Source organism: Sarcophilus harrisii, chromosome 4 (genome assembly GCF_902635505.1).
Source record: "Sarcophilus harrisii chromosome 4, mSarHar1.11, whole genome shotgun sequence".
NCBI classification, from domain to species: Eukaryota; Metazoa; Chordata; class Mammalia; order Dasyuromorphia; family Dasyuridae; genus Sarcophilus; species Sarcophilus harrisii.
The window spans coordinates 75,980,558-75,994,573 of record NC_045429.1 but is presented as its reverse complement, the minus strand read 5'-3'; the positions used below and the strand labels follow the sequence as shown (position 1 = coordinate 75,994,573).

The window sequence follows — 14,016 nt, the reverse complement described above, 5'->3', positions numbered from 1 at the left end:
CTTTACTCAAAACCTAAGAATGACTGTTATGGTCCGGTTTTTCATGGTTTTCATCTTAAGAACCCTATCCTGCCATATGTGCTTAATCCTTCCTTTTCAGGTGGACTTTGCTTGCAAACCTGTTCTTCTCACCCTGAAATTAAACTGCAGATTAGTTCCTGACTCAGCTGCTTCTGGCCTGCTTTGTTCAGTAAAGCCACCATAAGCTAGAAACTAGTTCAGTCAAAACTACATTTAAAACTCTTTTGTGAGTATGTATATATACTTTCTATAGTTGTTTGCATGTTGTTTCTCCCCATTAAACCTAAGTACCTTGAGAACAGAGGCTTTTTCTTTTCTCTTTCTTATAGCTCCAGAACTAACCACAGTTCCTGCCACAGAGCAGAAACTTAATAAATGTATGTCAATTTTATTGCAATAGTTCAAATTTATGTAGCATATTAAGATTTGCAAAGGCACACACACATATATGTATATACATATATTCAAGTATATAAAAATCACTCAGTCTTCTATGTAAACCTATAAGATAGGTACAAATATTATTTGTATTCTTCAGATGAAAAATATGGTAATTAGGTGGCACAATGGACAGAGTGCAGGACCTGGGTCAGAAAATTTCATCTTCCTGAGTTCAAATATGGCCTCAGACACTTAGTTTTGTGACTCTAGGCAAGTGATTTTAACCCTTTCTCCCACTTTCTCATTTGCAAAATGAACTGAAAAAGGAAATGGCTTAAACCACTTCAGTATCTTTGACAAGAAAACCCCAAAGGAGGTCATGAAGATTTGAACATGATTGAAAAGCTACTGACATCAGATGAATAAACAGAGGCTTCAAGAAGTTAAGTGATTTGTCCATAGTTACATAAAAAATAATTCTAGGTAAGACAACAGAATATAGGACAGAGGTATCAAATATATGTCCCACTATACTCTGAAGAATACTAGAACCAAATTAAAATGTAATTGGTGAATATTTACTGAAATAAATAAAAATACATCAAACCAGAAGTAATCTTTTATTTTAGAAGCAAGTCAACATGTATCCAGCAAGGATCCATGTGTAAGAAAAAGGCATACCATTTCTACTTGAGTTTGACACCATTGGTGTAAAGTTTAGAGTTCTGTATCTAAGACAGAAAAAAACATTAGGAATCTAGCAACAAACGAAACCAGAAGACAAAAGGGAAGTTAACATTGTTGGGAAAATAGCTTATAGATTTTCCTTGGGTAGACCCAAATAAAGAAGTTGGTAGGAATCATTTTATTGTGAACTCAAAGGCAAGAAGAGGATCATTTTTTCAGAACACATATAAAAACCACCATAAATAGAATTGCAATTTATTTGCTAAAATTTATCAAAGATGCAAATATAGAAAAATTCAATCAAAATCTCATTATACTCCTTTAAGCTATTTAATGACATGTATTTGTCATTACATAGTTTTTTAAAAGTAAACAATATGAATGGAGATGAATTGTTTCATGTTTTTTTTTATCTTGAGTTGTGTACATCAAAATGCTTTTTTGTGTTTAAGATCAAAATAAATTTTAAAATTTAAAAACATTCAATTAGCATTGACTTTATTATTAGACAATTTCAAGGCAAGATTGGATATAGGAACATGGTAGAAAAGTCTGACTCAAGATTAAGAAACAAAAAGAAGCTAAATGTTTCTCTACTACATAGAATCTTCTGACCAACTTACAAGTTAGAACTACTTTCTTCAAAAAAGAGTCAGTAAGTATTGACTATCATCAGTATCAAATAACATTTAGAAAGGTGGGAAATAAATAGATCCTGAAATAAAAGATATTTCTGAGTCCCATAGACTTGTGAGAGCAAAGATTAAAATAAATTACAAATTAGAAGAAAATAAAAATGAAAAAATACATCATCTGTTCAAACAAGATATTGATAATGGTCATACTTTTAAAACATGGGAAATGAATAAAAGAATAAGCATTTTCAAAGAATGTCCTCATTCCTAAGAAAGTTTGACCCCCAAAAATCAATTACTACAACAAGAAGGCCAAAAGACTTTAAGAACATCATCAGCCAGCAGTACTCATTTGCCAAGAAACATGAAAACCAAGAGCCATGTTGATTTCAAATACAAACATTTTATAAAATATTATCAAATAATATAGTGGGGAATTAAGAGTAGTATTACCTCATAAAATGGTAAATAAAAGAAAGAAACCAAGTATCTGGAAAGGTTGGCAAAATTTATAATTAACTATATCATTATAAGAACATTTAAGGTTGTAATTAGGGCAAACTGGGAGTAAAAAAAAATGGGGAGGGGGTGGGTAAATAGGAATTTGATCAGAAAGCTCTTTCCCAGCAAAAACTAATGCATACTGCAGTAGACCACTGGTTTGGGAATTTGGGATAACCCCAATATATATTGTGAGGATTAAAGCAAACAAAATCAGAAAGAGAAGCTATAAAGGTTAAATAAAGGGGAACTCTATGTTTCTGAATGCCTAAACAGGGCAGGCAGGGAGTATTAGTTGAAGGAGAGGAAGAAGCAGAAAGAAAAGCAAAGGTTGGGGACAGTCAAAACAACTTTTAAAATTTCAGTCTTGCCAACTACAACTATTCTTCTTCATATTTATATCACAATTCTCTAAATCCTTTCTTTGCTTTCTCATGCTTTTGTTCACCAGATATTTACTCTATATATGTAATCCTCTCTTCTCTTATCTGACTGTGAAGGCTAGTCATCCTTTAAGACTTAGTTTTAATCTCACTTGTTAAGACCTTGTTGTTCCATAAACTTAAAATTATATTCCTCTCTTAGAAGTCTCAAAATTATAGATATCACTTTATTCTGTAGCTGTATGTACTTGCCATTATAAAATGTAGCTTCTTTGCTTTTTGACTTTGTATCCCTAACACATAAAACAGTGTCTACAACATTATTTGTTACTTGATTCTCTGTTGTGATAGTTCTGTATGTCCTCTCCCACATTAAATTGTCCTTGAGGACAGAAAAAACTTCTGATTATCTTTGTATAGTCTTTATTTCAGAATCTTGTTCTATATATTGTATGAATTAAGTGAGCATGTTGTTGAAAATGAAGGGCTGGAATAATTAAAGTATGGCTCTTTTTCCTAATGAAACAAAGATATAAGCCAAGAATAAGCACTCAACCATGAAGAAATTTCAACCTCCATACAATTTTTGTGTAGGCATAACATATTGAGCACAATGAGAAAATTCATTTCTATGTTTTTTGGCTTAGGCATATCAACTTTTATTTGACTTTTACTGTGACAATTTAACAGATAGGGTGCTAAAATAATTGCCTCTATTTTCTTTCGATTTTCCACAGGTTCTAAGTTAAGCAAGGGGAAAATCTATTCATCAATACTAGAGGCATTTATTAATCACCTGGTAGATTTATTTAGTATCAAGACAATGTCTAGGAAGAAAAATTCATTGCAAACACTTTTCAGGAGCTTGCACATTTTCGACAATTAAAAATGTGTCTGTAATTCACATAAGAGCCCATCCGTCTGATTAACAATAACTCTATTGATAAATGAGTCTATGTTTGCTAGGCTGATTTATTGTGAAAAGTATAGATAAAAAGTGCTGACTGGCTTCACGTGATGCTAATTGGGATGAAGATGCAAACATTTGAACTTGACCATGTCATTAGTTACAAACCAAGTGTATTGTACTCAGAGCATAATTGTGGTGTGTGAATGGATATAGATATGTATACAATTATCTATAGTGGGTAGAAATTTAAAAATGATAATACTGAGAATATCAGTAGAAAAACTTGCATTAATTGAAGACAAGAATATGAATAAAGTAAATAGAGAAAGGAATATGTGGTCATTTATTAATTTACTTCCTACATTTTCCATGAGCCCAATAGGATCATGCTAAAACAGTGCAGAGTATTTAGGATTCCCTTTATCTTCTAAAACATTCCATCTTTCTCCTTCAAAAGACTTGCTCCTTTCATGAAGATCAATCCCACTAGATTCTGGTCATTTTACTCTGGAACTTCTATCTGTAATGGTAGTCTGTAGGATCTATAAGAGCAAGGAAGCTCTTATTATTTCAAGCTTTGTCTCTTGCAATGCTGTTGTCTACCCAGTTGTCTACATATGAAAAGTGGTTTAATAATTGTTTAGTGAGTATTTCAATAATTATATAGCTGCTGGCACTTAGATATTTCTTTATATTCCTCTATGCTTTATCTCTTGTATATTTTAAAGAAAAATATTGTTCTTTCCCATTTCTATAAAATTTCTTTGAGGTTAGGGGCCTCTTCAAATATCTCCACAGAACTGGTTATGATATTCTGCTTAAATAGTATTCTTTAAATGTTATTGCCCAGCCAAAGACTGTAGGATATAAAGACCTGAGCTTAAAAACAATCAGGGAATAGCTTCAGAATAATTTTGATGGTTACTTATCACATTATGATGGTTTTTAATCCATTTCTTTATGAAATCTTAGGACCATAGATTTAGAGGAATCTTAGTGACAGATCTCCTAGTCCTTGGTTGCTGAGAAGGGTAAGACCCAGTGAGATTATACAATGTCTCCAAGGTCACCCAGGCCGTAGAAGACACTAAGATAAAAACTGAGATTCAAATCCTGGGCACTCTCCATTACATCAATCCCCCATTTTTAGTGAATTTAGCCTTTTCTGTTGTGAGAAGATAATTGTTTTATATCCTAGGAATAGGGGCTAGAAAAAGAAAGGCATGTTTGATTGAGAAGCAATAGCTGGAAAGGATTCAGGATTGTAATGTAGTTTTCCAGATATAAGACTGCATGGGATTATAGGGAGTTATATATTTTTTGAAAAATATAGTTGAAAGGTTATTACATTGACCTATAATTTTCTTTTATCACTCAGTATGGAAGTAGGAGACATTATTCAAATCATACAGTATTCTTGATTGTGATGGTTGTCAAGTGGAAGAAGTTATCGACAAAACTATCCTTACAAAAAGGCAGGGAAGGTATTGTAAGTTCCTTGAACACAGGGACTGCCTTGCCTTTTTTCACTTTTTTTTTTTCTTTTGTATCCTGAGCCTTTAGCACAATGCATGGTACAGAGTGAACATAGTACATACTTCATAAATGTTTATGGATTGATTGGCTGAGATAGTAACTTACATAGTATGTTTTAGAGGCCCAATATTGAGGAAACTGAAATTTCATTGGTTTAAGGAATATTAGCTTGAGAATATTTCTTCAAACAATGCAGAGCAGCACCTGGAATATAATCTTGGAATTATATTCCTTGGCTTCTTTCTCTCTGTGTCTCTTTCTCTTTCTTTCATAGATTAAGACCTGTAAGAAACCTCAGAGATCATTTTATCCATTCCCTTCTATAGTTTTTATGACTTAGATATAGTCATATACTCAGGAACATAACTTGAAGCGAGGTCTTCCTTATTTTGTAATTTTCTCTGCATCTATTGCGCTCTGGCACCACTCAAATCTGCCATATATTTTAAATTGCCTAGAATTCACAAATGTCTTCTACTAAATAAAATAAAGGACCCCCAAATTACAAATTCAATAATTGGCCTATAAATTATAGTTGTCTGTTCTTTAATTAATATAGCATTTTGGAGTAGTTGAAAGAATCCTAAACTAGAAACCATAAAATGTAGGTTCCACCAGGACAACTTAGAGAACTTAAGGAAACTCCTTAAAATTGAATACCTCTGTCTTTCACAAAAGCATGTTGTGAATATTAAATGGAATAATCTATAAGAGAAAGTTTTTGTTACTAGAAGTTGCTTTACTGTAACATTAAGGTATATTTGGTCATGTGGGGAAAGCACTAGATTTGAAATTATAGGAACTAGAATTAAATCTTGATTTTGCTATTTACTTACTATGTGAACTTGGACATGTTATTCCACTTTCTTGTGTTTTCTTCTACATAATAGGAGGGAATGGATAATATTACCTCTGAGGTTTTTTACAGGTTTTAATTCTATAAAAGCAAGAGACAGCGAGATAGGAAGAGATAAAAAGGTACTACAGATAAATAAGCAGAGACAGTCAGAAGAAAATAATATAGGAAGGAATGTGGAAAGAAAGAGGAAAAAATGCAACCTCTCTAATCAAAAGAAATATAAAATATGAAAAGAGAAGGAATGAGGGGAGAGGAAAGAGAAAAGAGAAAGGCCATATTTCACAAATCTCAATCCTATAGCCCAGAGGATCAAAGAAGTAATAGTAATGGGGCAGTGAGATTCAATGATCCTTTGTGATATAGATAATCTCAGATGAGAATAGGAAAGTTGAACTTCCATAAGCAGACAGTTCTTGTCATTACCATTTCTTTAAGCAATTCTCTGGAGAAAAAGAAAACAAAGCAAAACAGACAAACAAAAGATAAAAATGAAACAAAATTAATTTATTTTTAAGTTTAGTTTTCTTTGTGTATAGGAAACCTGTTTTAAGAATTCTGCATTTGGGGCCAGCTAAATGGTGCAGTGAATAAAGCATGGGGCCTAGAGTCAGGAGGACCAAAATTCAAATTTGGCTTCTGACCCTTAATACTTCCTAACTGTGTGACACTAGGCAAATCACTTAACCCCAATTGCCTTTCAAAAAAAAAAAATAAAAGAAGAATCCTGCATTTCTGGTTCTTGATTCAGTATGTGCATTATTTGGTTTAATAAAACATCACAGGAATTCTTAGGAAAAATAGCTTGAAGGTGATAGAGATGTGATATTATTGTGGAATAGTCAAAAGAAGAGCAGAATTAAGAGTCAGAAATCTAGTTTCAATCTTAGCCCTCATTATCTATGGAACTAAAAGCACTTAGCCATGTTCATCTAGCTCTAGCTCTTTATCCATAAAATATTAGTGAAAATACCCTCCCCATCTTCCTTATCAGGTTGCTGTGAAGAAAATGTTTTGTAAACCATGAGGCCCTCTATAAATGTGAGATAATTTTATTTATGTTCAATTTTAGCCTCTTGCTTTGGGGACAGAGGATTCAAGAATTGGTAATAGCATTTCACTAAACGTGCTGACAATGAATCTTTAAAAAAAAAAAAAGCTTTCACAAAATAGTTTTTATATTGCTAAAGATATCTATTACATTTCTGTATACATAAATAAGAAATAGTGTTGTCCCATAAGATGATAAATCTAGTCAGTGGATAAAATTTGCACTCCATGGAAAGTAGTACTCCTAGACATCAATCCTTTCACACACTCTAAAAAGAATCAGTATTGCAAAAAACAGTATAGTAAATAAAACAACTGGTGAGGAATGTTTTAAAATTTAGCATATTTTCCTACAGTATATTTGGAAGCTCATCCTGATGGAAAACATGAATAAGCCTGTGTTCACATAAAGAAATGACATTTGTCCATTCAAAAAGACAACAATGGTATCATTATCATGCAGCAAAAATCATTGTTAATCTTAGTGCCATCCAGTCTCTCTAGAGCTATGATGCCTTTTGTGGCAACTCCAGTTGTTACATTACAAACTGCTGTAGCATAGACAATAGATGTACTTTCTAACACATAGTCTATGCTGAGGGTTTGCTTAGGGAATCCTTGTTAAAGAATCTTCGTGCCTCAATGCTACTGAGGGAAACTGAACAACGGGATGGGTTCTGTCTTCGGTACTCAATGCTTTCAAATATGGCATCTTTGATCACCTGCAAAACAGAAAATAGATTCATTCAGCACCCTCTACATGTAAGACATTGTGTTGGGTGTTAGACATAGAAAGAGTAAAAAAAAAATTCAGTTCCCAAAAAGAGCAAACATTCTACTTCCAAAGATAGGAACTCGGATAGTATATGATATATTATGAAAAAGTGTAATACAATACAAATCTGTTCTAAATGCATTTAAACAAAGTTTTCATGTAGTATGATAGTCTGATAATCTAAGTAAAAATTTCCACCCAATATGTTATTCACTATCTTTATATGTTCTATGATTTCTAAATATTTCTTGATTACAGGAAGATATCAGAAATTCTAGATCAAGGATTCATACATATTTTTAGTTCATTATTCCTCTCAATGTTCTTATTAGTAAACTCCACCCTTCTGTTAAAGAAGTAAATCATCTATGATACTCTGTATTGCTTAGGAAAAAAAAAACAATTTCAGGAAATAAATGAACAGAAGATGTCAATAGTTTTTCAATAGAAGTAATTCAAGTTCTTAACAAAGCTCTTATCTTTTTACATCTGTCTTTTTACACCCTTTCCTTTCTTTTCCTCATGCAAAATACTGAATCTGACAACCCAGTGAAGTTTTCTTGAAAGTGTTTTTAATTACTTTAAAAACACTTTCAATTACTCAAGAAAACTTCTGACTAATCATTACAACATGACCCCTTGCCATAATATGATACATTTCTACACTAGCAGAAACAAACCGAGCACCCTTTGATCTAACTGAAAGAGAGTCCAAACTAGTCTCCGGCTTTAACGTACCTGGCTGTCCTTCCTGCTTACAATGCTCTCCCTCTTCATCTTTCTTTAGGATTTAATTAAAACTCCCCCCTCGAAAGAGCCTTTCTCAGTTCCCCTTAATGCTAGTCCCATTCATCTCAGAATAACTATAATAATTGCTTATACATAATTATTTGCTTGCCTATTCCCTTAGATAATGAACTCCAAAAAAGTGAGGATTGTTTTTGCCTTTCTTTGTACCCTCAGTGTACTTACCACAGTGCCTGACAAGTTTGTTTTAATTTTATTTTATTTTAAAAAGAAAATAAAAAAGAAAAACATAAAAGGAAGATAAAACAAAACAAAAGAAAATATTGTCATGTGCTCAGTAGAATATCAGGAAGTATTCAAAATATATAACAATAAATTACCAGTTCAAGAAAAAACTTTTGTAATATTAGAAGAAATTAAATTCTTCATTTTTTTTTTACTTCTTTGGGGATTATCTGCTGTACATATTTTGAATTTTATTCTCTTTCCCCCCTTACACCCACTTCATCTCTCCCAAGCAGGCCATAGTTAAGAAAGACTATATTTATGTATCCATATGTAGATATATACACACATATACATATACACAAATCTCCCCATCCCACTCCCACATCTTTTCTATGCCTGCTAACTCTTTGCTTTAATTTTGCTTTTTAGCTTGCCTTGCTATTACTTTATCTCTTCCATGGATCCATCCTTTGTCTTCTTCCCTCACCCTTTGCTTCCTCCTCTCCCCTTTCTCCCCCATTATTTCTTTATAGATTTTGAAGAATGTTATATACCCTTTACAGTATATATGCAGTGTTGCCTATTTGACCCATTCCTGATATGAGTAGGCTTTCAGATCTAAGAGCTCTCCACATTCCACTAATGTCTCTGAGTCTATTCTTCCTCTGTACTTCATTTGTATAACATAATTATCATTTTTATCTTAACTTTCCCTCAATTTTTTTCTTGAGCTTCTTTATTGGTGGTGTAAATCTTAAATGATGCCCATTTCCATGTAAAAAGCATAAACACTTTATCCATATTCAGTTTCTTGAAGTTAATTGATATTGATTCTTATATATTAAATTTTCTATTACACCTGAGTTTGATTGAAAGGAAAGTCCTGAAATCTGCAAATTTGTTGAATATCCACTTTTTTATTCAATATTAGGGACAATTTTGCTGAATATTATGTTTTTGGCCATAGGTTAGTTTGATTGTCAATATATATGATCCCAGGATCTTTTATCCAGTGGTCTTTTATTGGGGCTGCTAAATCCTATACAATTCTAATTATAGCTTTAGTGTAGTTGAATTGTATTTGTCTTGTTTCTAGCAATTTTTTTCTTTTATCTTGGAGTTTCAAAAATTGGCAATGATATTTCTATGTGTTTTCCACATAGGATCTTTTTGAGGTGGTGATTGGTGTATTTTTTTCTATTTCTGTTTTCCCCTCCTGTTCTATCATTTCAGTACTGTTTTCTTGGATTATTTCTTGCGTCATTGTGTCAGTGTTCTTTTTGTGAGCATAGCAATCCAATTATCTTTATGTTTTCTCTTGATTTGTTCTCCAAATCTGTTGTTTTCCTTATGAGATGTTTCACATTCTGTTCTAGTTTTTCATATTCTGTTTTGTTATTTCTTGATCTCATAGTTTCAATGGCTTTCTCTTACCCAATTCTAATTTTCAAAGACTTATCTTCACCTTTAAGACTATCCATCTCCATTTCTAGTTCTTTCAACTTTTTTTCATAATCTTGTTTTTCTTTTTAGTATTTTTTTAGTATTTCCTCAATATCTTTCATTGATTTTTAACTTTTAAAGTTCTTCTACAAATTCTCTCTGGGCAGAGAGCCATTTAACATCTCTTTGGAAGTAGATACTTTTTTTTTTTTTACTTCAGTGTCTTCCTCTGAACATGAGCCTTGGTCTTCCCTACTCCCATAGTAAGTTTTTATGGTTGGGGTCTTTCTCCTCTGCCAATTCATTTTTTTAATGAAAAATATTAGTGTAGCATACTGTTCTCTTATTTGATTCCCTTGGGGTCTCTAGGAGCAGCCTTCGTTTCAGTTCAGTAATCACCACAGGAGTAGCCAGGGGTTAAAATCCAAATCCTTTATTATCTCTTTCCAAGTCCTATCTCCTTCACTTGGGACTCTGCTAGTTTTCTTAGAGGCCTACCTCTCTCCTTGGTTCCAAGAGCTTGAGCTCTCACCTGTCTTCTCTGCCCTCTAAATCTCTCTGAATTCAAAGGTTTGTACTTTAGCCTCCAGCCACCACAAAGGTGGACAATGGAATGAATCTGTCTCAGCCTCCAAGAGCTTCTAGTGTCTTCTGTGGCCCTGAGACCTTCTCCTCTGTGGCTCTCAGTCCCTGCTTATATGCTCCACACTGAGTAATTATTATATCACTAGGAAACCATTATTTGTTGTAGATTAAATCAATGCTAAACTAGATTTAATCATTGTCCCCTCAATTCTACTTAGTACCTTGTTTCAAGTTCTGGCCCATAACAGTGTAGGCAGCTCTAATCATGGGGTGGAGGGATGGTACTTCTAGTTTCACTTCAGCTCTCTTCTCTGACCTTGAACCCCAAAGCAAGAGCTCACCCCTCTTGTAAGTGTCCACAGCCAGCAGCAACCCTGCCCCATTGCTTCTGCACTCCCCAGTGTGTTGGTTCCTTCTTACCCAGGACTGCATCTCAGCAGTACAGGTGGGCCTGGTGTTTCTAAACAACCAAAGTTCCCTCAGACTTCCCCCTCCTCAGAACTCCAACTCTTCAAGCAATCTCAAAAGTGTAAGTTCCTGTGATTCCTGTTGGAGCTGCAGCCCAGCCTAGTTATCTCCAGGAGTTCCCCCTTGGTGTTTCTGTGGACCTATCCTGGAGGTGTCTGAACTTCGAATTGGTTCTGCTTAATCTTCAATCTGGGGGTCTTTCTTTGGATACTCTAGGGTTATGCCAGAAAAAACCCTTTTCTGCCTCATCTTCTCGATTATTTCTTACCAGTCTACATTTCATTCTGAGGCTCAAATTTATTCTATTTGTGGGGAAAATCTGGAGAATTTGAAATTTACTGACCTACTCTACCATCTTCTCAGAATCCTCACATATTTTTAATAAATACTTGACAACCATTAAAAAATGTTCTCAGTCATTAATAACAAAAAAAAAATGGCAAACTAGAACAAATAAGTTTTTCTAATCTCATCCATTATTTTCAGGCTCTAAATCTGTTGTGGATGGTGAGGTGACTTTTCAGGGTCTCTAAGTTTTTTATTATCACCCACCAATTCTGATATTCTGTGTACAGTTTAGTATACACTTAATTTCAAACACAATAGAAATAGAATAAAATAGGTGTTTTCCACTAGGTGGCATTTTATGAACAGAGGATTTATAGATTTTTCAAATGTTTGCAGAACATGTTTCAGATAAGATCATTAAAAAAAAAAATCAATTTGTTTAATTTGTTACCACAGGAACTCTACTTCTGTAAACAAATTTATGGGAGGACATGCCTACATTTCATGCCCACAGTATACTCCTTCCTTATTCCTGTTTTATAGAATTCCTAGCTTCCTTTAGGGCATGCATACCTCAAGAATTAATTCCTATACAAGCTCTTTCCTAATCCCTTCCCTTTCCTTCATTTGTTATTACAGGCTCTCCCTCCTGAGATCGCTTTGTATTTATTCTGTATTATTTACTTAAATTTCCATTAGAATATGAACTCTTTGAGGGCTGGATGTTGAAAAAAAAGTGTCTTTGTATCCACAGCTTCACAATCAATCAATTAAGAATCTACAATACTTAAGGCACCAAGTTGAGCAATGAAAATACAAAAATAAACATGAAGCCATCTCTGCCTTCATGGGGATTATGTTCTATAAAGGAAAGCATCCACATATAAAATAAATGCAAATTATATATGACGGGAACGCAAGGTAGAAAGCACTTCATTTGTGTGTACGTTTTCTTAATTAAATGGAATACTATATGTCAATGAGACCTAGAATCATCTCATCCTTCATGACACAGTATGCTTCTTGATCAATTGCATTAATGTCAAATGTGATCTATTTTCTTTTAATATTCAATAAAATATTTGAGAAAATATGCTGGGTGCTATACGATAAAAGATACAGCCCCTCATCCCTCATCCCGTCAGCCAAAGTGTTTGCAATGCGATTGAAGAAATTCAATACAAAAAAGAAGCTAAAATAAAAGGCCACAATGGCACATAGACAGATTTGGGTCCCCAATATAGAAATATTGCAGCATGATCAGTGGCCAGAATTTGCTTGTTTTAGATATATGCAAAAATCGGTGTTAATGGAATCATCACAGTGTGCTGAAGCAAAGGAGGCACAAAGCAGAGAGGAAAGAAAAAGAAAAATGTCATGAATACACTGAAAAAATATAAAAACTCAGTTTCCAGTGAGGAAAGCTGGGAGATTTAGTTTCAGACTGAAGGGAGGAAATTTCTTTTTTATTTTTTTTTTTTGGGGGGGGGAGAGTATTCTTCAGGCAAAGGGTTAAGTAGGGCAAACTGAGAGTAGAAGGATTAAATTTACAATGAACCACAGTCTCCACAAAGAGTGACTATGACCACAAATTGTCTTTTAATAATAGTGGTCAGCCTCTTGAATCTGTTTCTTTGCCAAGTGTCTTTTTCCCCCCATTCTGGAGAATGGAAGCACTTAAAATGCAACATGATTAAATGAACTACAAGAAGCCAATACTTGATGAGTTTACTGTAAAGTTAAGTTAGTTAAGAAAATTGATTGTTAAAATTCAATCTCTAATTTAAATCAGTTTCTCATCAATGTATCATCAAGCACACCACTTTCTTAGAATACACATAAATAATCGAATGATTATAAATAACAGTCAATACCTCGAATAAGCTACCTATTAGATTTTAAACCAAAATTACAGTGAGATCAATATATTTCAATTATACAGAATTATACAGAATTAAAAATTTAATGTCATTTTAAATTTTTCTTTATCAAATATGATGTTACACATTCATAATCTAAGCAATCTAATTGTAAAATCTGTAGCCTACACATCTGCCTATCATGTGTTTATATATACAAACATATGCATCTGCCTTATGCTTCCACAAGCATTCCATTCAATCTGTTTTCATTAAGTCCAATGGTATGTTAAACATTGTATTATGGACTAATGATTGAAAGATAAATATGAATCAATCCTTATTTTAAAATTTATGTTTTCCAAATACCTCTTAAAGCTCTCCTTAAAGTGTTTTTGTTTTTGTTTGTTTGGTTGGTTGGTTTTTTGTTGAAGCAATTGGAGTTATGACTTGCCCAGAGTCACACAACTAGTAAATATTAACTGTCTAATTCTGCATTTAAACTCAGGTCCTTCTAACTTCAGGGCTGATACTCTATCTGCTACCCCTCTCCTTGAAGTTGTTATAGATGTCAAGATCAAAATGGTAAATTTGAACTTCAAATCCTCAAAGTGTCTCTCTGCTTATAAAAACATTATTTATTATTACCTACTATGTGATGGA

At 33.3% G+C, this 14,016-nt stretch overlaps 1 protein-coding gene across 2 annotated transcripts in view; it reads right to left on the bottom strand.

Annotated features, from left to right (window-relative positions):
- Positions 1-1,003: 1,003 nt before the first annotated feature.
- The window catches only part of PLA2G4A (phospholipase A2 group IVA), a 180,124-nt gene continuing 167,111 nt past the window's right edge, over positions 1,004-14,016 (bottom strand). For both annotated transcript variants that reach the window (XM_031937047.1, XM_031937048.1), the window contains one exon: positions 1,004-7,682. In XM_031937047.1, the coding sequence (XP_031792907.1) occupies positions 7,551-7,682 (132 nt within the window). In that variant the 3' untranslated portion in view covers positions 1,004-7,550. The remainder of the gene's footprint in view (positions 7,683-14,016) is intronic.